Here is a 22702-nt window from a genome sequence, read left to right on the forward strand (position 1 = left end):
TAAATCCTGGAAGGAAAAAAAAGAAATACAACTTTTAAAATTGCTTACAGAATAGAAGAGGTTTCTGTAGACCCTACTGAAACCAGTAGAAGTTTTGCCTATTTTTTTCTTGTCAATACAGAAGCATTTGTCTACACACCTATTTCATTACTTAGATGAATATTTTATGTTTTCACTTAGTAAACTCTTCTGCTCTCTTAGAGGTACTCTTTTGAAAATTCTGAAGGAGACCCAAGAAGGTAAACTGATCCAAATTATTCTGAAGGAAAACAACATAGTCAAAATAATACCTAACATAAAACTATCACTGAGTGGACAATCTTTGCTGGGATTATAAATACTAACTTTTTTCCAAAAAAGTTACTGCTTTCGTATGAAAATTTTTAGATCTCCGTTAGCTACTTCTTGTGTATGACTCCTCAGTTCCTTTCTTTAGGTAGGAAACATGTCTTCACGTGTGAACTCACACATCCTATTCCCAAACATGTTGGCAATATTAATGACGTCAATAGACAAGAACTAGAACAGGAAATCTTATGCATAGTTCATGCTATATAAATGGTAAGCTATCAGAAGGAAATTCCCTGATTATTTGGGAAGAACAAAGCGAGATCTATTTTTAAAATTCAAAGGGAAAAATCCAAGAACACAAAGAAAATGCAAGATGTACTTGATAGTGTCTCATTATCCTCTCTGTAATTGGGCTGTTGCTTTTGGCTGCAGACATCCAGTTCACAGATCATTTTCCATTTCCTTTGTTTTCATTACAAGAACAAGCTGGTTAAAGAAACTCCGCTTGGTAATTTTAAATTAAGCTTTCAGCATCATCCCTTAGGAATTTAAACCTTTACCACCATTCCTTACTTTGTCTCCTCAGTGCCTTCCCCCATTAAACCCTGTGAAAAGCACTTTAAGAAAAGGCAGGTGTAAGATGTGTAAATACTCAGATCTTTAAGAAAATTCAATAGGAAAATTCTTGTAGTTCTCCACTGCCATTTGCTATAATGCAGTGGCCCCAAACATCTGTTCTCAAATTTCAATTTACTTCATCTACCAGGTGTTTCACATTGTTAATAATGGCAACTCACAAATTTACAATAGTCACATAAGGCAGTTACATAAATACAATTATGTCAATCAAGTTCACTGCATCTTTCTCAACCGGACTACACATGACATTTTTCTTCTTTCCCTCTTACTATAATAAAAGGACGAGGACTACATTTCTGTAAAGAGAATCCCTGGACAACGTTCTGGTATTGAAGTCAGAGAGGTCACTGAAGTGCATTTCAGCAATGTCCAACAGTTTACCAGGAAGTAGATGTGATGTTTTTCACTTCACATATAACAGAACTGGTGCAAAAAACCACTTTAAACTAGTTACTTTAAACCTTTTGGTCCAAATACATAAAATAAGCAGTATTTACAGCATTTTACTCCTTTTGTAAATGCAATGCTTTAAAACACATTATAAAGCACCTTAGTAAAAATATTCTACAGGTAAAAGTATCGAAGTAGTAGGAAAACCCTAACCATACCACAGCTCACTAATGGAGTCATAATATGGATTCACCAATACCTCAGTTTACAATTATTACAAAGAATCCATGGAGAAACTTAATACTGAATTTATGATTTTTATACCACTGTGTAAGGATCAACTAGAACTGCAGACAATACCAACTTTCTTCATAGTTTTCCCAACCTCAGTCAGTGGTGGTGGGGATAGAAAATAAAACAAAACCCTCACTGCTCTGATTCTTTAACTTTTTACAATATTAACGTGGAAATGATGTTTTAACACTAATGATTAGTTGTAATTTTTTAATAAAACCACATATATAAATATGGGCAATTCCAGCAGCAGCAGCATTTCTCAGCAGAACATGATTAACCATCCCAATCAATATCATGTGACATGGTTCACAAAAACAAAGCACAGATGTCAACCAGTTATTAACACTACTCATGTTGTACACAATCAAAATTTCCATGTTGAAAGCTGGGAAAAATTATTTCCTCTTCACAGAAGTATAAATGAAAATAAAGAAATGAAAATTAAAAAGAGCATCAACAGAAGCATTTTTTGTTTGTTTATATTTTCAACTAGAACTGCTGTATATTAATTGCTCCGAATTAAAGTGTAGATTTCTTCAGGTAAAGGATATTAACTCCCACTGAAAGTACTAGTTAGATAAAAGAAATGAAGCCTTTGCTTCTGGATTACCAACATAGTTAGCTGGTATCCAATGCCCTGGAGGTGATCCACAGCCCACTTTTCTCAGATCTATAAAGAAACATCTTGGAGGTCTACAAGCAATCTAGTTTCCATGGCTGAGGACTAAGATGACGATGTGACCAAAGATTTAGGTCCATAAATCTAACAGTATAGTGTTCTTAGTTTGATTTAGGGTAAATCTTTTCATAGAAAAAGTTTTGAGCCAGAATATACAGTTCTCCATCTTTTTCCCGAACTGCATGTGCTCTGACAAACTGAAATTGCTCCAGTGCAAATTCATAGAACTCATTCTCCATTTTCCAGATTTCAGACTGTTGTAGCTTGGCAATAGTTTCTTTTGTGGGAAGTTTTTTCTCAGTTGTTTTCCTAAGATGGGACTTCTTTCCTAAATGCAAAATGAAAGCAGTAACTTCACTTTAAAGTTCACATGATTAAAAAACGTTTACAGTCCTTTCATTTACAGAGTTTTATACTCTTAGCATGTTGATAAACTGCATTAGAAGTGACAGAATTTAATCCAGAATTTATTAACATAACATGCAGGGTTGGAAAATTGCAGTCTCTCTCACTAAATGTTAATGCATTTTGCATCAGTTCTTTCAATTCTTCCTTCTTACTCTAATAAACCCAGGGAATGAACACTTCATTTAAGGAACAAGATTACTCCACATAATGTACTTGGAGTAAGATTGGTCTTTCAAAATTAATTATTTAGATGTTAATCTGGTATCAAATGTTAAGAATTTTAAAAACTGCAGAGCAAGAGACTTCTTTCATGAGACAAAGATGACCAAAATGATGACAGCATTTTCCCCAAGAAGTGCTATCTGTTGCTTTATAATCAACTTGTTAATACTACTTGTCTAGGCTCTATATATCAGAGCCTTTTCTCCCTCTATTTGCAGATAGAAGCCCTGCTAAGATGGACCTTTACTTTGTCATAAGTTGCATGGCCAGCTCCCAGAAACTGAGCTACTAGCTATATAACAAACGTCTTACTATGACCCAGGAAGATAAGCATGTACTTGGGCCTTTGCATCCCTTGGGCCTTTTTGCACAGCAAACCAGGTTGCATCAAGCACAGCTGATCTCGTCAGCAGGGCTTCTGAGGAAATGGAAATCTGCCCCTGCAAGACCTTCCAAAAACATTCTGATAAACACCTGTCACAATTTTTCAAGTGTGGAATACTTACAGAACTGCCTTTACCCCAGTCTTAAATATTTACAATTTGTGTAAGGCGGGAGAATACTTGGGCTGCCCTCAAAAATTTGAACTGATAGTCTTTTAAAGAGTTTGTCTCTTCTGTAGGAACATCAGCCAACTGAGAGGCAAACCTGGCAGAGACTCAAAACTAGTCATCCAGGTTTAAAGAATTCACATTTTAAAAAGTGAGAAGAGGATGAAAAATCCATGGAATCCATGGAAATCAACCATTTAGATACCTGTACGATACAGTTCTGTGGCACCCCTGAAGAACCGGGGCAAAGCCGCCTCCAATAACATGATAAAGTCTTCAAGCTCTTCAGTAACTCCCACTAGGAAGTATTCATTAATCAGATTGTATTTGGCTTGTTCCAAAGCCCATCTGCTTCCCACATTCCTAAAATGACAGAGAACAATTGCAGCAAATTCTGATGTCAGCCAACAATCCTTGGTCCCTAGATGGAGATTAGTTCATAACAGGACGTTTGTATAGGAAAGGCAAGACTCATTTCAAGTTATAACCATTCCTAACTTCATTTCCCTTTCCAGTTTCTCTCATCTGTGTTATCTAAAAATTTGACGACTCTAGTTATTTTCACTAATAATTCATCCACAAAAAAAAAAAAGTGTGTGCATAGAGTTACTGTCTCTATTAATGCAATTTTTTATGATTTACATTTTCTCAATGTCAATACTTGCTCTCCACTTTCACGTTAGATACCAGAAATGGTTCTGGTAAGAACACACCTTCCCTTTTGCATCCTACAAGCATAATTCTGAACCAGAAAGTCATTGTGCTTAATGGGAAGACTTCCCTACTGAACTGAAATTAAACTGACATTTTTTCCTCCTTTTTATAGCTCTAGACAGGGTGAAAAGACAGGTTCAGAGTTTGTTCTTTCTTTCTCTGCTTCTCCACCTGGCCCACGTGTAGATAGGTATGACCAACAGGCACTGAAAGAGGAGCTCCCAAGTGGTGATTTACTTTGCTTATGTTTGGATGAACAGTACCTTTGACAAATAATTGCCCTTGATTTCACTCAGAATCCTTCAAATCATCTATGTCCTTTGTCGTCTTTTTTTTTTTTTTTTAGTTTGCTAAAGAGTTTTTTGAAGTCTGTGCCATTGTTATAAAACATGCTGCATTGACAGATGGACACTACTTGCTTTTGTTCAGTTTCTACTAAGTAGCATTGACTACTAGATGTCTGGTAAAGGTTTAAGAAGATAAATTTATCCTGATCTCAATTATTTTATTCTCCACAGAAACTCTAGGAGCTTGAACAAAATATGTCCAATCAGAAAGATGGATATTGCAGCCTGACATAAGAGAAAAATGTCAAGACTCCAAATCTACAAAAATTATTTCTAAAATTGAAAACATGTGTTTTCTCTCATAGCACTGCTGATACAGTATCCTAATACATTGCTTGTTTAAAGAACTGCAAGACTGTTTCAGTAAAATGCATCTTCAAAAGAAAATACCTTACTGAAGTACCTGTCCAGTCCCTCACACTTTCCCCAACTGTGCTACATGTTAAAAATTTGTTAAGTTTAGATTTCAGCACTGATATACTTGACTAACAACTTAAGCTACAATTATCCCCCCCTACCAGCATTCGGAGCTGTGGCCACAGAAGAACGGAATTTGAAGCCAAAGTTTCTCTGGAGCACAGTCTGAACCTCCAGCTGCCACACATTCATCAAAGGTCTGGAACAAAGACAAAATTGACCCGAGCTTTAAAATCTAGCATATGTATCAAACATCTCAACCTGGTTAGTTGCTAAATGTAGCTGGGACAGAAAAACACAAGATATGATATGAAAGGGAAAAAAAGCCCAATTTTTTCAAGCCTTGCTTTCACAGTGGTATTAGGAGGACCTATTCATCTCAATTAAAATAGTACTTGGACAGTCTTTTATGGTTAGAACTAATGAACAATTTGATCTTACCTCATACATTTGATATACCTTTGATATAACCTTGATAAACACTATATGTCAAAACAAGCAAAAACAGTCAATAAGTGTTGGTATCATTATTTTTCCCTTACAAAAGAAGTCACTAAAGATACAGCATCAAATGCCATCAGGATTACTGGAACAGCTGGATCTTTATACCACAGAACACTGTGCATTTTATGTTGTAGATTAAACAATGTTCCATTACATTTTAAATATTATGACAAATAACTGCCATTTCAGAGGCTAATTTGGTTTTGGCAATCACAAGAAGTGAAAGCAAGTTGTTCACTGCATAACAGAATATTCCATACAACACTGCTCTATGTGGATAGACAGCTGTAGCAACATAGAGTTTCAACTGCGATAACACAGTTACAATAAGAACTCCATTAGCACTGGAAAGAATTTGTAAATATTTTACCTAGTCACCATAAAGTAAGTAGTTATGCTATTTCTAACCAAGATATAAGCCACGTATCTAGGACAGATTTTTTAAAAATTATTTAATAACAAATAAGTGATCACATAGACAACTTTTTAGAGTGTTTCTTCTGTACAATTACAAGTTTCTGTTCACAACAACTATGTAAAAATGCATTTGTTTAATTATTTAGTGTTAGAACAAGGACAATGTCCTTTGCTTCTGTTTTGAGGTGAAGTTTCTGAGATAATCTGAAAAAAACTACTGTTATCAGGCCAAAGCAGGGATTAACCTGTGGTGTCTTGGTCCACATTGCACTTTAAGTTTATAATAGCTTATACATGTCACATACCACAGATAAAAATGCAGCTTAACTAGGAAAACAAGACATTGGTATGCTTTGTCTAGCATAGTTCTCTAAATAAATTCTGCACCATCTATCATGAGTACTTTATAACATCAACATTACCTAAGAACTAAATTATTTAAATGCACCTGCTAACTTATGAATGTATATACTAAATATGAACTGGCATCTGTCAAAAGAAAGACTTCTTTGCTTATACCTGCAGGTTATTTTTTAATTAATACACAAAAGCAAGTAATTTTCTAAGTGAGATGAAATAAGACAGGCCTGCTTCCCCACTTCCTCTTATATACTTACCTTGACTACCCCATCCAGAGATTTTATTATAGGAAACACTTGTCTTTACAGACTCTGTTCTTGGAGTCAAGCTATCTATAACTGTGGAAGCACAGGTAGATAGAAAGAAAATGAATGAAGAACTCTTGTATATAAATGCTGTGGTATGGACTGGGAGGGGGTGAGGGTGTAAAGTACGTTGAGATTCCTTTCCACTTAATAAAGAAACAATTAACTTCCATTAGAAAGACTGCATTTTTGACCTTCCCTACTTTTCATTTGAAGAGCTCTTAGTGAATCTACTATAACACAGATTAGAATAGTGTTATAGTAGTGCAACTGGGTCAATCCATTTTTGAGCTTACTGAATTTTTTATCTAATGTATGTAAAATTGACACCATCTATATACATACAGTTTTCTTGGATACAACATGGAAAAATAGTATTACCTGATTTAAATGAAAGAAACCCTAAAACTTGGCATAACAAATCAATTTCACTTCAAATGACCTAGAGATGCTTACAGGACAAGTTAAATCTGTATGGCAACAACTAAGTCTCAGACCTAAATAAAGTGGTATGATAGTGACAAAATGAAAAAAAGCATCTTTAATAGAAAAACATAAAATTATTAATGCAATGTATTACAAACATTATAAATAGGAATGCATTTCAACTTCTTCCAGCAAATCAGAGCTTACAGTGCAGTCTACCAAGCAGTAGCATTAGGGATTTGGGCTTAATGTTTCCCAGTGACTACCTAACAAGGCTGTTCGGATTAATTCAAAACTAAAACAACACTGTTAAATTTCACTCTTTTTAATAAATATTAAGTCCTATAAACAGCTTGGATTTGGTAGCATGCTCAGCTTTCTAACTCGTTGACCTCCACCAGGAAGGAATTCCACTGGCCAAATCATGCTCCTCATGAAAAGGAACAGAGTAGGTTACAAAAGATGAGATCCTATCTCTCTCTTTTTAAAAATGCCTCTATGATACCATATCACCAAATCATCTCTGTAGCCAGTTCCATGAAGACACAGTTTTTAAGCTTAATTTCAATTTGTTCTGCTTGAAGCTTTCCTCTGCCTATGCTGTAGGATGTCTGTATAAACTGAAATACAGTAGCTGAAGATGGCGCCAAACCCTAAATAACAGAGGAGCAGTTAGTTATCAGCTGGAAAGAAAAAGGGAATGGTCTGTTCCCAGTATTTAAAAAACACCGTTTGGATGGGGGGGAGCACACAAAATGATTAGTCACATTTATTAGTTGTTATGGTGTTTATAGACTAAGCTGTATTCAGTGTGATTTTTGCTCAGGGTTTTTTTTTTCTTTTCAAAGTCTCTTGGTATTCACATAGTGCTACACTAAATTGTCAACATTACAGAAAAATTTCATCAGTTTAAGAAAATGTTGCCACTAAAATTTTAGAAAAGGTTTGGCTCTCTAAAGTACAACCCCCCCTTACAGCATATAAAAGCTTCCACACTGTTCTAACTATACTTTTATAAGCTATATTCATATACTTAATAGCCTACTTTTCTTCCTGATTTAAGAAAAGTCCAAAGCAACATGCTCCAACAAATGTCTTACTGCAAACCATGACAGTGGATGTATAAATTCTTTCTGGAATAAATATATTATGTTCCCATTCTGAAACTGTATTAGTAATCAAGGTTTGAATATGCTAACCTGAACTACTCTTATAGCAACCTAAGACAGATGGAAGAAGTATAGAAATGTATGAGTCATACTCCAGTTTTCAAGCAGACTCTTTATACAATTCCATTGCAATATTTACATTTAAAAAAAAAATTGCTTGCTAATTATAAAAAAAAAAAAACATCAAAGCCAAAGCATCAGCAGTTCTACAGCTTTTGGTGAAAAATGTCTCTCAGTCTTCAACAAGAAGAGATGTAGATTTTTTACATAGGAGGATAAGCTTAACTTGATACAATTCTGAATACCTGAAAACAATTTTTAATTTTATCTAATTTTTCTTAACAAATTGCAACATACGGTGAATTTATAAGGTTTCAAAAACATACTTAATGTTACGCTCTGGTCCAGTACAGACACGAAGGGGAGAATATATAATTTACAAAGCCACCATCGTCACCAAGGCTGATACAAGAACTATTCAGCTTTTATCAGGACTTTTTTAAAAATAGTTTTCACATTAGCTTTGGTAAGAACAACATATATAATAAAGCATACTTTACCTTTTTATCCCCCTGTTTTCGCCTCCGTAGCCCTGGTCTGTAATCATCTCCAAAACGCAGAAAGTAATAATAAGAAACTAGTCGTTCTATAGGATCTCTTATGACATTTATGTAAATTGGTTTCTTTTTAACACCAAATCTAAAGTAAAAGAGAAAAAAAAGTCTTTTAAAGGCCAAATCAAAGCTTCTCATCTAATACTTAAAAGCCTGTCTCTACTGATACAACTGAAATCTATATACAGAGGTGATGGTGGTGAGAGGAAGCTTAAAGATCACTTCCTCCCATCCTCATATCCAGTGCATTACGTGGATGTGAAAGTCAGTTCAATTTCAGTTTGCCTAGGATTGTGATTTTAGGCTTTTTTATTAGAGAAACAAACAAAACTGAAACATTCTCACACAATAGATACTAAAATTGTTTATACAACCATCCTGACTCTAGAAATGCCTTAATTAGTCTAGCAGGCACATACATGTTTATAATAAGGACAGGGAAGTTTGATACTGATTCCTGCCCTCCTGAACTGCGCTATGCAACGCTGCAAGTGGTTTTCCTGGCAGGTCTCCAGTTGCCAGAGACAGGAACTCTAAGAGAAGGAAGTCAGAGCTCAGAGCCCATCCATTACCTAGGTTGAATCCAAATGGGTATGCTTATTAAATATAAGCCTAAGACAGTATCTGTAACCATATTAACTTCTCTATCTAAAGATACAAATTTTTCCCTTAGACATTTACCCTAAGCAAATTTTGATTTACTGTGGTACAAACAGGAAGCTTGATGAAATGAGGGGGTAAGCTCATAGGACACATGAGAAAGATTTAAACCTCCAAAACTGTTTTGTGCAAATGCTACCTTTCAATGATCTACGTTCAAGTCAGCTTTCACAATACATTTCTCAGTTTTCTTTTCTTTTCTATTTGAGACATTACTGTGGCAAATACATATGGTATCCAAACATTAAAGAGGTTATATCACAATGGAAATTGCAAGCATGTCAAGTGCCCTGAAGTAAAGCTAGGAGCCAGAAAAAAAAATTCTCTTTTGTTCCCATGCAAACTGGTAAAGTGTTCTGCACTGACAGAGGGCCATTCAAGCCTCCTAGCTTGGCTAAAACAGGGAGGACTGGTAGTTTTAAGACGCAGTACCATTATTGATAAAGTGGCACTCTGTAAATTATAAAACCAGATACTGCTCATATGAGGAATCTTAAGTTGAAAAGCTGAAGAACAGAAACATAGAATAAGCAGCAGAAAAGAGGCAGTTAGAAAAAAACAATAAAAGGCATTACTTTGGCAAAGACCAGCACTACAGATACAGAAATTGTTAAAGGCTACAGAAAGAGCAATTGATTCTTCAGATGTTGCTAGCAGAGTACCAATGAATCAGACTGTAGCAGTTAAAGGCAGCATGGCTGACATCTGTCTGTACGCCAGCTCTTACTCCCCACAGTCCGCAAAATAGGAGCGTGTGAATGTTTCAACCATTTTGATGCAAAGTCCAGACTTTGAAGGGCACCCTCTTTCAGGTTCACTGAAGTACCTGAGACATGCACATGTGTCCCCTTCTACAGACTCTACTGCAAGTGCTGTAGAAGGCTATAACAAACCATTTTGATATAGTAGCAGCCTTAATCAATAATATGTATCTGTGGGTTAAATGAAGGGGTGAAAGCCCTTGAAAATGTTTGTGCTGGATTGTACATTCATACGGATTTGCACATGACCTCGCAAAACTAGCTTCAGGTATGATAACATAAGCCACTTACTATCGTAACTTTATTAATAATGATAATAATTTGGCAGTTGCATTGTCAAAGAACTTTTTCTCCAACCGTTTACCAGAGAAAGTAGGGAATAAGGGTGGATCAGAAATTAAAAAAAAGAGGAAAAAAAAAATTTAAACTTTTGTTACTGTAATTTCTACATGGATGGGTTATGATAATCTGTCCTCAATACTGTAAGTCATTGACTGAATCAAGTACTTTAAGCTTCAGCATAATTTAAGAGGTACTTCTGATATTTGACAACGGACCTAAGTCTGATGTCTGCGTATAAGCAGGCATAGACTTTTCTGAAATATTTTACATCTCTCAACTACAAGAATGTTCACTACAAGAATATACCTCACAGCCTTAAAAGTGTGGGCCTTGCCAAGCACAACCAGAGTATTCAAGATATTATTTTAATAATGAAAACCCAAAGTATGAGAAAGCAAGGTGTTGTAGGAAAAAACTAAATCATCTAGGTGAAAGGATGACAAACAACAAACAAAAGGGTAACACAGACCTGAAGGGAAGATGAAGATCAAAGAAATCTGTGAAATTGCTTAGATGCTTTCTAGATGTAAAATAATTATTTTAGTTTAAAAAGTTCCAGTATCTGAAAGTGTTTTCAGCTTTATGAAGTGAGTAATGTATAAAATAACATTCACCTTTGTTGTTCCAGAAAGCTGTTATTCAGTTCAAGGGTTTATTAATGTTGCAGCATTTTAACTTTAAAAAGGCAGAAAGGAAGCTAACGAAATTTGACACATTTTATTTTATTGACTTATTTGCAATTAAGACTTCTTGCCTGTTACTTTTTGTAAAATTCAAGTTTTTACTTGGTACCATTGGTAATTTCCAGCTACTACTGTAGCTTTTAGCATTTTCTATTATATAATATACTGTACTGGGAATCTACGAAGCTCTCACTTCCCCTTCTCATTCTTTGTAATAAAAAGCTAGAATGAAAAATCGGTGTACATAACAGAATGAATAATTAAAAGCAATGACTAAACAAAAGAAATTCCTACATACAAAAACCTAATTTCATTAAATAAATGTTTTAATACACAAAAACAATACTGAGGATTGACCACCAGCAAGAGGTAAAAGTAGTGGTTACTATTGTTTGTGCAGTTGAATATGCTGAGATCTGAAAATTCCACTTTCAATTTTAAATTTCATTTTCCACATGCTGCAAGTACAGGACGAAGCACTGCCTAGTAAGCATCTTAAGCAAAACTGACTTGCCAGTTCAAGAGGAGGTTTCACAAGACTGAGCTGCTGAGGATCACTGCTTTAGATCCAGAAGCAAAAATAAGACAAGAAAAAAACACATGGAAGCTGCAATTGAGATATGATCCTGAACCTCTGAAGTCACTGGGAAGATTTTTACCTCATTTTCTTTTAAATTAATTTTAGAAGTAGCAGGATTTAATTCCACAAGAATTATTTCAATGTTTTTTACAGCAAGTCAAATTACTATAGGCCAGAAAACTGCTTTAAAGTAGAACTTCTAATATTTTGATAAAGTGTAAAGGGATACTCTGATAGAGAAGAACTACATACCTTAAGAGGCAGGTGGTATTAGCTGTTATACAAAACATATTTGAGAATAGGTATCTTAAACCTCCCAGAATGGGAAGCCAATCCTAAGGCAGAACTGCCAGTGTTCCAGAGACAAGCCAGGATTTTCAGTAAAACAAGCTTGTAATTCAGAGAAGGAATACTAAACCTAGCATATAAATAGTTTTGAATGAGACTCGACTACATTTATCATGCAAAAAGGCAAGAGAAAACTGTGAAAATCAAACCCAAATATTGCTCATCATAGAAATTTCAGTGTGTGAATTTTTCAAAACTGCAGTTGTCAGACTTTCATCACTAGAGGGCACTAATATTCCAGCTGGATCCAAGCAACTTAAACTACTATGCTACTCAACAGATAAATCCAAGGGTAACATACTTTGCAAAGTCCAAGTAAGATATATGTCCATGGTAAAATCCTGGTTTCATTTCCTTCCAGGAAGTCACATTCTTCACAAATCGGACCTGTAGAAGTACACAGCACAAAGTGTTTCTGCACAGCTGGAACACATCAAGTTTCCCCATACATGGTGTTTTCTGGTTTGTAAGTAAAATCTTACAATGCATTAGAAAAAAAGTCTATTTTGAATATTACCAAAGAACTTGTGCCAGCTAAAATAGACTTTTCTGCAAGCATACAGTTGACTCATTTTAGATCATCACTATTTAATGATCAGAAACTAAACAAAAGCAGAATACAGCAATCAGAACGGCAGTTCAAGGAAAGCTACCACAAAAACATTAGCAAGACAAGCATTTAAATTTTTGTCAGTCCATTTTATTTGTGATTTGAAAGGAATGAGGAATTCCCTCAGCAATAAGTAGAAATGCAAGTACACCTTTGACGGAATTGTCTGATCTGTATTTAGTCCCTCAAATAAAAGTGTACCAGATTTACAAGCATGTTCTTAGACCTATTTTACTGGGACATAAGAAACAAATCTGATGGTTCATTTGCTCCCCCATCCCCAGATCCAATGCATGAGTAATCTAGAAATTTTATAAATGTATACAGTGGAAATTAGATTTATAGTTTACCATTTTTAATAGATACCTTAAGCCTAAAATGTCAGTGAAACTTCCATGTTAAAGCATGAAGTAGCTCTTAAACAAGGGCTGATAAAGCAGTTATCGGCAAACTTCACAAAAATAGGAATAGCTTTACATTTCAAAGAACAAAATAAGATACACGCCCCAAACCAGAAAGTATGATCAAATTAAGTGGGACATGCAAATCCTGATATAGCTTGGCTTTATTAAATGAACAGAATATTTTAAACATCAAAGCATTTAACTCTGAAAGTTATTTCAAAACTAGTGAATTGGATAATAAAGATGATAAATTTGTACTGCCTGAGCTGTCTGAAAATGATATGCCATTTCTGAAGCTGAGAATTAGAAGATAGCGTTCCCTGCACATCTACAATATCTTTTCTGTTATACAGTGACATAGATAACCGTTAAGATACTGAGGTGAGACAAGAGAATCAAAAAAGGAAGGTTTGAGAGCTCAAGACAACACACTAACATTCCATAAGGTCTAACGGATTGAGAGTATCCCGAAACATGCTATTTATCATTTATTCTGACCAACCAATTGAGGATTTTAAGAGGCAAGACTGGCCTGCTGCTGTTTCTTCAAACATGCAAAACTCACAGTCTAGGATTTAAGAGGTTGATAATCTTTACTTCTTCAAACACTAGCTCTTGGACTCTCAGGTAAAAAAAAAATGCATATTACTTTTTAATAACAGGCAGCATTCATTTTTTCAGTGTACAAGTTTCACAGTCTGTGGCATTTCACAATTTAAAACATATATTCCACATGAAAATTGTGGCAAATCTAGCTGAAAAACACTGCACAATGGTATACAATGGTGTTTCACAAACTGCATTTGCTTTCTGTCTGGTTTTGTCTGCAGCACAAACTGGTAATGTATCTGTGAGACTTTGAATCCAGTTGAACTACCTTTACTGCTACTGAAACAAACCATACTTTCATTGACTGTACCTCTCAAAGATTAATGACATAATATTTTCAGTGGAGAGCCTCAGCTATGAATATTTCTATACCTGGGAAAGAAGCTTCCTAAATGCGAAGTACATATTATCCTCCCTTCCCTCACCCCCAAACCCCAAAATGTCATGGTTGGTTGATACAACTCTGCAAGTAAACCAGTTATGCTATCTATTGTGTGTAGTGCAGCATGCGTATTAAAGCCTACATTTCAGTTACGTTTCCATGAACAAGCTTTCTGAAATCTAGCACCAGCTAGATGAAGTGCAAAATCCCAAGGGTCAGTTCTGTCTTAGATCCCCATGCCACCATCTGGCATCAAACCTTAGATGTTCCAGTAATGGTTAAAAAAGTCCTGTATTGTCTTTGCCTTACAATGTTGTTGTCTGCTAAGGAAATAATTTTTATGAACATAGGATGGATGTTCTAGCTTTTTATTAACTTTAACACCAGGCAAGCTAAGAGAAGGCTAGGAAGGTTTTGTAAGACAGCTGTGACATTTACATCTGCATTAAAATGGACTAGCAACACGCTGTGCCCCTGAGAACTAAGTTTTTAACACCTATAACTAGCCTGCAGGCAAGGGATTATTTCCCTACCCCCAAGCCCATCCTGAGTTTGAGGCATTCCAAAAAATCAGAATTGTTCCAGGTCACAGCCAGCCTAATGAGTCTGGATTCACACATTTTGGGGCAGAGATGAGTATTGCTTGCTGCTTCATACTGTTAAATACGATCAATTTTACCTTTCTTTTCAGGGCTTAGCAGATACTGGAGCTTTCAAGAGACTGAGCAAGCTTCTCCATCTGAACCCAACTGAATAAAATTTGAGGTTACTTGAAAAGTTCAGATAGACGTGAATGGAATTCCTGTGAAGTTGTTTCATGGTGCTTTTATATAATCAGCTACAAAGTTGCTTCACAGCCTTTAGTAAGTGAGAAATCAGCTGAGCTTCACTGAATTAAAAAGCCAGATCAAACGTACTCTGGGGGCGTAAGATGTCCTGAAAGGTAAGTTAAATACATTCAGTTTCTAGGACGATAAGAATTTAAAACAAGTCCCAGTGAGCCAGAAGGAAAAAAACCCCAACAAAACAAAACAGCATACTTGGTCTGAGCAAAGAGCCCTGGGAAATCTGTGTGTGCAAACCAAGGTGATGTAAGCTGTCATCTCTGTCCACTAACTGCTTCCACCAATCCCTCTTCTCTATAGTCTGAACACACTCGTACATACCCTCTGCCCCCAGAAGGTGGTATGGTCATTACCTTGTGGCCGGGTATCACATCGACTTTTGGATACCAAAAAGCCCCAGCTTTTCACATCATCATATTCTAGTTTTGTTTGTCAATTGCTGAATAACTATCTTAAAATTACAAATAACTGGGGGTATGAATATCACAAGCCCAGTCTGGTGAGGACACGTGAGGATCTTCCATTCGAACTACAAAAAAAAAAGGGCTCTCAAGTAAGACTGAAGACCAACACAGTGTCCCCATTAAAGGAAATCTCAGATTCAGATTTAAAAGGCCAAGCATGATGGAATGCCTGAATCAGAATCTCTCTGCAGGAAGTCACTGGTAGCTTAGCTATCCAAATTGTCATACAAGCTAATGACTTCTAGTTAGCTCTAAATCAGAGGGTCAGGAATGCAGGAAACAGGCTAGCAGCACACCTTTGGCTGCATGCCATGAGAAACCACAAGCAAGCTCAAGGCAAGGGCAGCTGAGAAACAATTTTGTGAGATGCTGAAAAGACAGAGTTCACCAGTTCAGCCACAATACAGCCAGGATAGCCGCCTCGCATGAACCGTTCTTCCTCAGAAGGAGAAATACAATTGGCACATGTACAGCAATAGACACTAGTACTCACTAGGCCATCTAACTCCAAGAGAAAAATTCTTAAATGTTCAGGAGCACATGATGGTACTTCCACTTCTAACAACGTCACTGCAACCTTTTACTTGTTCCACTTCTGGAACTTCCACTGACAGCCACTGAAACCTTCACCAGCAGAGGAAATAAGTACTACTAAAGTCAGTATGAGTGTGCTATCCTCTGAGAGGTCACTGTTATAGAATACATTTGGAAGTGAGATTATATATTTTCAGGTCGTTCTTTTGAGAAAAACGGAGAGAGAAATTGCAGGAGAAAAAAGAACATGGAACAGAAAAACAGCAAGCTGAGGGAGTGAAATGCTGGATAATTGTATCACGGCTTTTCTATGTTCACAACAACAGTACAGAGAACGTGTTCTCATACCCTCTTTTCTAATAATACATCAAGACTACATGCTGCAAGACAGAACAGTAATTTCGTTTTAAATGTTTTAGATGACAATTTCATCATGTAACAAAAAAGCTTAAGTTTGTGTGGCTGGTATGCCATCCAACTAGCCATAACACAGGCATACTTGTATGGACAAAAAGTATCAGTACTGAAACATGCAAGCAACAAATAAAAACCAACCAAACAACTACTCCAATTTAATGAAAGCAAGTCTTTTTGTTACAGACCACACAGGTCAGAAACGCAACATGGGCAATGTGGCACTCAGCTTGCTGCAAAGAAAAGGCCCAACCTGTGGAAAGAGGGGCAGTTCCCAGGATCCTGCTGTCAGAGAAGCTGCAAAAGAAAGGAGGCCTGCTGGGAAAAAGTTCCATTTGAAACTAAAATGGATGTGTTAGGGACTCTTATCGGATCATCTCAAATCAGATACAGATTATATTTGGAGTGGATTTTAAATAGTGTTTTTTTCAGATTGCATTCAAGTAAAGGTTTCACATATGGGCAGAGCACTTAAAATCTGTTACAGAATTAGAGTAGTTTGGAAAAAGTACAGCAGAAGTAGTGCATCACAGAAGGCTCACTATTTTACAAATTCATGTCAGGCCCAAGACAATCTTCACCTTGCTTAGGGAGATTTGCTTTAACAAACAGTATCACTGATAAAACAATTTTGTCTCTATGATATGTTTATGTATTTTACTACTGGTGCATATACACCTAATGCACTCAAGTGAGCTGTACTGATGAAGGTGCCATGTGAATATTTCATGCAAATCCAAGCCCACAAAGAGTAAGCCTCATCAGCTACTACTCAGCACCCTTGCCATCTCCAGAATTATGGATTATGACTTACAACAGCGAGTTGCTATCTCGATACACTAAAGATAAATAATTATTTCTTCTTCTTTGAACAACTGTGCATTACAAAGTTTTTCATCAGCAGCATCTCCCAGTTAATGGCCATTGAAGAAGAGGAGTATCAATTGTCTAATTAAACAACATAATTTACCACCTTGGACAATAGCATAGTATCAAATGAAGGCAGGACTGCCAGTATTGTATACATGCCCAGCACTGATGGATTTTCATTTTTCAGTAGTTAATTATTACAGTGGAGATGAGGAGGAGAGTTTCTCTTAGGCAAAGCTAAACCAGTAAAGAACAAATCTGATTTGAATGAAATTCAAACAAAAGTAGAAATTTAAGGCAAGTTTGCCTATGTTTAATTTATACCATCAAGGACTAGCTCTCCTGTCCTTCAGGACAGACCACTACAATTCAAAGAGACACTCTGACAGAAACAGAATCTGTGGCTGGAAGTGCAGCACCAAGTATGAGTGACTTGAGCATGATTTTTAATTAACAGACATAGGCTTGTTAAGTCTTTTGAAAAATCACTCTGCTGTTAGTGCACAGGTCTTTAGTACTTGTTCTATGCAGTGGACAGGACTACAGGGATGGCTACCAGATTTACTCTTAGTAATCTCAGTAATACCGTATGACAATATCACCTTCATATTTAGGAAAAGATTTCACAACAGCAAAAACCCAACAGTAACACAACCTCACTATCACAACACAGGTTCCCAGTACTACCCCAAATACACTCTATGTCCCCTGCACTGAGATCCCTACCTCACTCTTTCTCCCACATACAGAACTGAAAGTGGAGGGCCCATTACCATCTGCTTCCCCTCACCCCACTCCAGCAGCTGTTCTGAGCTGCTTCTGCCTGTAGGCATGCACTTCTAAAGGAGCTGGAAGCCTCAGTGCTGGCATGCTGCAATGCAGAACAGCTCCTGCTTCTGCTGCATATCAGCTTAAGATGATCAGCATACATCCAGTAGTACACACCTGAGAGTTTGGAAACATTTGTTTTACAGACAGGGATGATGACATAGTGATGTTTCAGACCTTTGACCTGGGTTCCCTGCATGTGCAGTCACAACGAGCAAAGAAATACTATTTTAAAAATTAAAACAAAATATCTACTCCCTCACCACACCCCACCCCGAGAAAAACAGAGCATTGATCCTTCATCATCTTTTTTTAATACTCATCATCTGATGCAGTGGTAGCCACGATCATTTCTAGCCTGGAACTACACTGACTTTAGTGAGAGCTTTAAGTGGATACAAAGTGACCCATCCTTTAGAGTGCAAGCTATTTACAACCACTTCTTTCTAGCGTTTTTTATCACCTGTGCGACCTGACCAGACCTAGTGCCAAAGACAGAAGTATAGCCCTGACAGCATGGCACAGTGCCTGCACTACTCAGAGAGGAAATCACATAAGACTGCATTCACTGCAGATGGAGATGACAGGCAAATACTATTACGCAGCCAAAAGGCAGACAGTCGACAATACAATAACTTTTACAGTTATAACAACAAAGGTCATTTCTTCCCTAGCTGTGTCCCTCTTTAGCTTTGTTTTTGTCCGATAAACAGATACTTACCACCTCCATTAGCCCAGCTGTGGATTAATTTATTATTAATAAATAATATTCTCTACAAAGAAAATGTAAACACATTAGAATTCATTTATATTGGAAAATGTGACATAAAAGCCAATTCCATCAGACCATATAAGTTTGCAAAAGCAAAAAAGTTTTCTATACTTTCCCCTTGTTTAATAAAGGCATCCCAAATGCAGCAGCTTACCTGATCTTGCAGAGACATAACAGGATTATTTTTGGTTGTATTGATATGTAGAACATGATATTTGTTCTTTGCACAAAGATCATAGGCAATGTTTGTGAAGGATGTGCTGGCAGTCTTAGGTACTCTGTTGTAAATAATCACCACATCATCTTCTTCATCCAGTGTCACATCTTGTCGCGGGCCATCTACTGTATGACGTTGCTCTATTTCTCTGACTTCATGTCTTGCAATAGCTCTTTCTGTTCAAGGATGACAAATACAAAATTTTGATGTAAAAATCACTAATTTGAATTTCAAACCATAGAATGCAAATAACCTGGTAAAAAGCAGTAACTCCTCAGCAATAAAGGAAACACTTGCTGTCATATATATTTCTGACACATCTGAAGCAAAACTTAATCTATAATATGTATGAATGATAAAAGGTGAGTTAGTCTGACACAGAACATGAAGACTAGAAAACAACATGCTTAGGGAACACATACCGTATTCTGTGACTCACACTAATGTTACTGAAAGCCATTGTCTCTAAAGAAAAATGTCTATAATGCACTATCAAAATGGTGACATCCCCAAGATATCCCAAATTTCTATAAAAGACCTATTTAAAAATTATAATTGAAGTAATAACTCAAGCAATTTGGAGAATATGAATTTTCTGAAAACAGTAGAAACACTAACACTAGAGATTTAGTCAATTAACTGTGTAGAGGCACTGGAATTCAGATGAAACCATTGTTTTGTTATTTCAGTTGATACAAGCCCCAAGCATAAAGCATTACAATAAATGGGTTTGCAAAAATTCAGTTGGATTTATTAATTTCAAGTTTGACAAGAATAGAAGCACAAGATGCTTAGGAAACAGTTAACAATAAGGTGAAGAGTGATCTCCAAGTACTGAAATACATCAAATACATCAATAAGAAACAAACATAGAAATGCAAGCTATGAACAAGACATTTTGGCAAGGTGAGTACATTGCAAATAAACCATTTTTCCTTTTATGCAAAGGGCAATACTTTGAGTAATTGAACTCTGCTTCAAGCATTAAAAGCCTATTTGGAAAATAAAAACCACAGTATTACAGCTTCTCCCCCCCCCCCCCCCCCCCCCCGCTGAATATCAAATAGTTTGTGCTGATTCAGACACAGCTTTATTCTGTTCTAGGTAAGTATACACTTGTCCTGGTTTTGGCTGGGATAGAGTTAATTTTCTTCCTAGTAGATGGTACGATGTGTTTTGGATTTAGTGTGAGAATAATGTTGATAACACACGGATGTTTTAGTTGTCGCTAAGTAGCGCTAATCCTAAATTAAGGATTTTTCCGTTTCCCATGCTCTGCCAGCAAGCAGGTGCACAAGAAGCTGAGAGGGAGCACAGCCAGGACAGCGGACCTGAACTAGCCAAAGGGATATTCCATACCATAGAATATCACGCTCAGCATATAAACTGGGGGGAGTTCACTGGGAGGGGCAGATCACTGCTCGGGCATCGGTCAGCGGGTAGTGAGCAACTGCATTGTGCATCACTTGTCTTTTCTTGTTTGTGGGGTTTTTTCCTCTTTTTTCTTATATTCCTTTTCATTACAATTACTATTATTATTATTATATTTTATTACTATTAGTGTATTACATTTTATTTTACTTTAGTTATTAAATTGTTCTTATCTCAGCCCATGAGTTTTACTTTTTTTTTCAATTCTCCTCCCCATCCCACTGGCAGGGGGGAGGAGTAAGCGAGTGGCTGCATGGTGCTTAGCTGCTGGCTGGGGTTAAACCACAACAATAACAATACTTTAATACAATTTGTAATACAGATGTCAAAGCATCTTTTCTGATTCATTTATTGCGATATTGCCTTTAATAATGTATTCAAAGAAATCTGCGTTGGCCAACCACAAGCTGAAGTTGGTATCAGAAGAGTAACCTGTAATTCACTGTATGATGTTCTTACGCAGGGTATAGCTCTTTCTGGATGACACACTTTTAACAGCAGCAGCTCTTGGCCCTTACTTCCCTGGCTTCCTGTAACCCAGCTCCTTCTACTCTTTTTCATTACATCTCTTTAATTATAACATAAAATCATTTTTAAAGCAGAATCATTAAGCTGTGAACACCACTAGCCTGTAATTCCACATAAATTGTCTTCAACCACAAACTTCCATCTGTCTGAAATGTTTCAAAGCTTAAACTCACTCACTCTCTCATATGCTCGTATCTCACACCCCATAACTAAGTTACATCAGTATGAAAATGTTTGTAGAAAATGCTTATTGAGTATATCTCAATTTTCCACATGACATCTGTTGCTCCCCACTACATCAGTCACAGTTTTTGCTCCTTCCTTTCTCATTTGCTACCTCTCTCATCACTGCTGGCAAACGTCCTATTTTGGAAAGTGATGAGGCAACAGACACAGGTTTCATCTATCTGAAGATGACTACAACAAAAAGGGACCAGCAAGTCTACCCGTCCTGCCAGTAACAGATTAGAGGAAGCATTTGGTAGGAGACATAGTTAACCACATAGCTGCCCAAGGCTACATGGATACTGCATAGCAGCTAGAGAGACTGAAATGAAACAAATTTAATTTGTATTTTCTACACCTGAGTAGTAGATCTCAGCTAGATTTGAATCATAACTGCACAGACCTCCAGAGCTGATGAGGCTGGCTGGTGCGGAGGGAAGCTTCCACTTTTACATGTAAGAAGTAAACATTTGTGAGAGATAGACATGATTTGCATGAGGAGTGATGAGAAGTGTTCCTCTAATGAGGTATTTGAAACCATGATGATTCAAGAATTAGTGTGATAAGTGCACTTTAAAGGCTATGCATAAGATATAAAAGATGTATGATTAGATGCAATTAGCAGAAAGGCTATTGCATACAATCACCTTCAACTTCATATGCTGAGAGGGGAAAGCAAGAACCCATGCAAGGAGGAGAACCTTCACAACTGTGAAGTACACAGACAGTCCTATTATCAAAGAATAAGGAGGCTTCATATTTCAAATTAGAACGAAAACTAATCTTTATGATGCAGAACCGAAATCACTTTTTTGAAATAACTGCAATAGTTAAAACCCAAAAGCTGAGATGAAGTGCAGGATATAAACTGCTGAAGTGCAAGGGAAGCTAAAGCTAGTGAGAAGCAGATGAAGCATCTGAAAGTGTCTAACTGGTCAGCCATCCTAATGGCCTATTTCATTGTAGTCTATTAATAACACAAGGAAAATTGCAAGTTTTGTAAATGTGCACGTTTTTCCCAGTCATGAATAGTTTGCAGTTTTTCCTGTGAAGTCAGGAGGCTTTTTCGTTACTTTCTGAAAAGTCAGTTTAACTGTTAAAATGGCACGTGATTTGATCCATATGAATTTTATTTATTTATTTGGGGAGGGGGAAGAGGTCCAGTGATGGTAACATGCAACTGAGAATAGTTTTGGGGATAACTAGTTAACCAGGAGTTAGAGAATTTGAGGAGTTGACGGGCATTTGATTAACAACTTCATTTGCTCTTCTATAAAATTTAAATAATCTTGGAAGTAAAAGTCCTGTAACGGCTGAAAAATGAACATTGCTTGTATGTTTTTAGAAGTACGGTAGAAAATGCAATGTATGCGTTAATGACTTTTTACATGTGGAAGATAGGGAGGAAGAAGATGCTAGGTATTTATTAACTATATTTTGTTTAC

At 36.6% G+C, this 22702-nt stretch overlaps 1 protein-coding gene across 1 annotated transcript in view; it reads right to left on the reverse strand.

The window, feature by feature from the left end:
- Positions 1-1022: 1022 nt before the first annotated feature.
- HS2ST1 (heparan sulfate 2-O-sulfotransferase 1) overlaps positions 1023-22702 on the reverse strand; it is an 80353-nt gene continuing 58673 nt past the window's right edge. The window contains exons 2-7 of the mRNA XM_052801254.1: positions 19011-19249; positions 12426-12511; positions 8697-8835; positions 5057-5154; positions 3683-3840; positions 1023-2624 (exon numbers count right to left, since the gene is read on the reverse strand). Coding sequence (XP_052657214.1) covers positions 2398-2624; positions 3683-3840; positions 5057-5154; positions 8697-8835; positions 12426-12511; positions 19011-19249 — 947 coding nt within the window. The 3' untranslated portion in view covers positions 1023-2397. The remainder of the gene's footprint in view (positions 2625-3682; positions 3841-5056; positions 5155-8696; positions 8836-12425; positions 12512-19010; positions 19250-22702) is intronic.

This window comes from Harpia harpyja, chromosome 11, assembly GCF_026419915.1.
Source record: "Harpia harpyja isolate bHarHar1 chromosome 11, bHarHar1 primary haplotype, whole genome shotgun sequence".
Classification (NCBI taxonomy): domain Eukaryota; kingdom Metazoa; phylum Chordata; class Aves; order Accipitriformes; family Accipitridae; genus Harpia; species Harpia harpyja.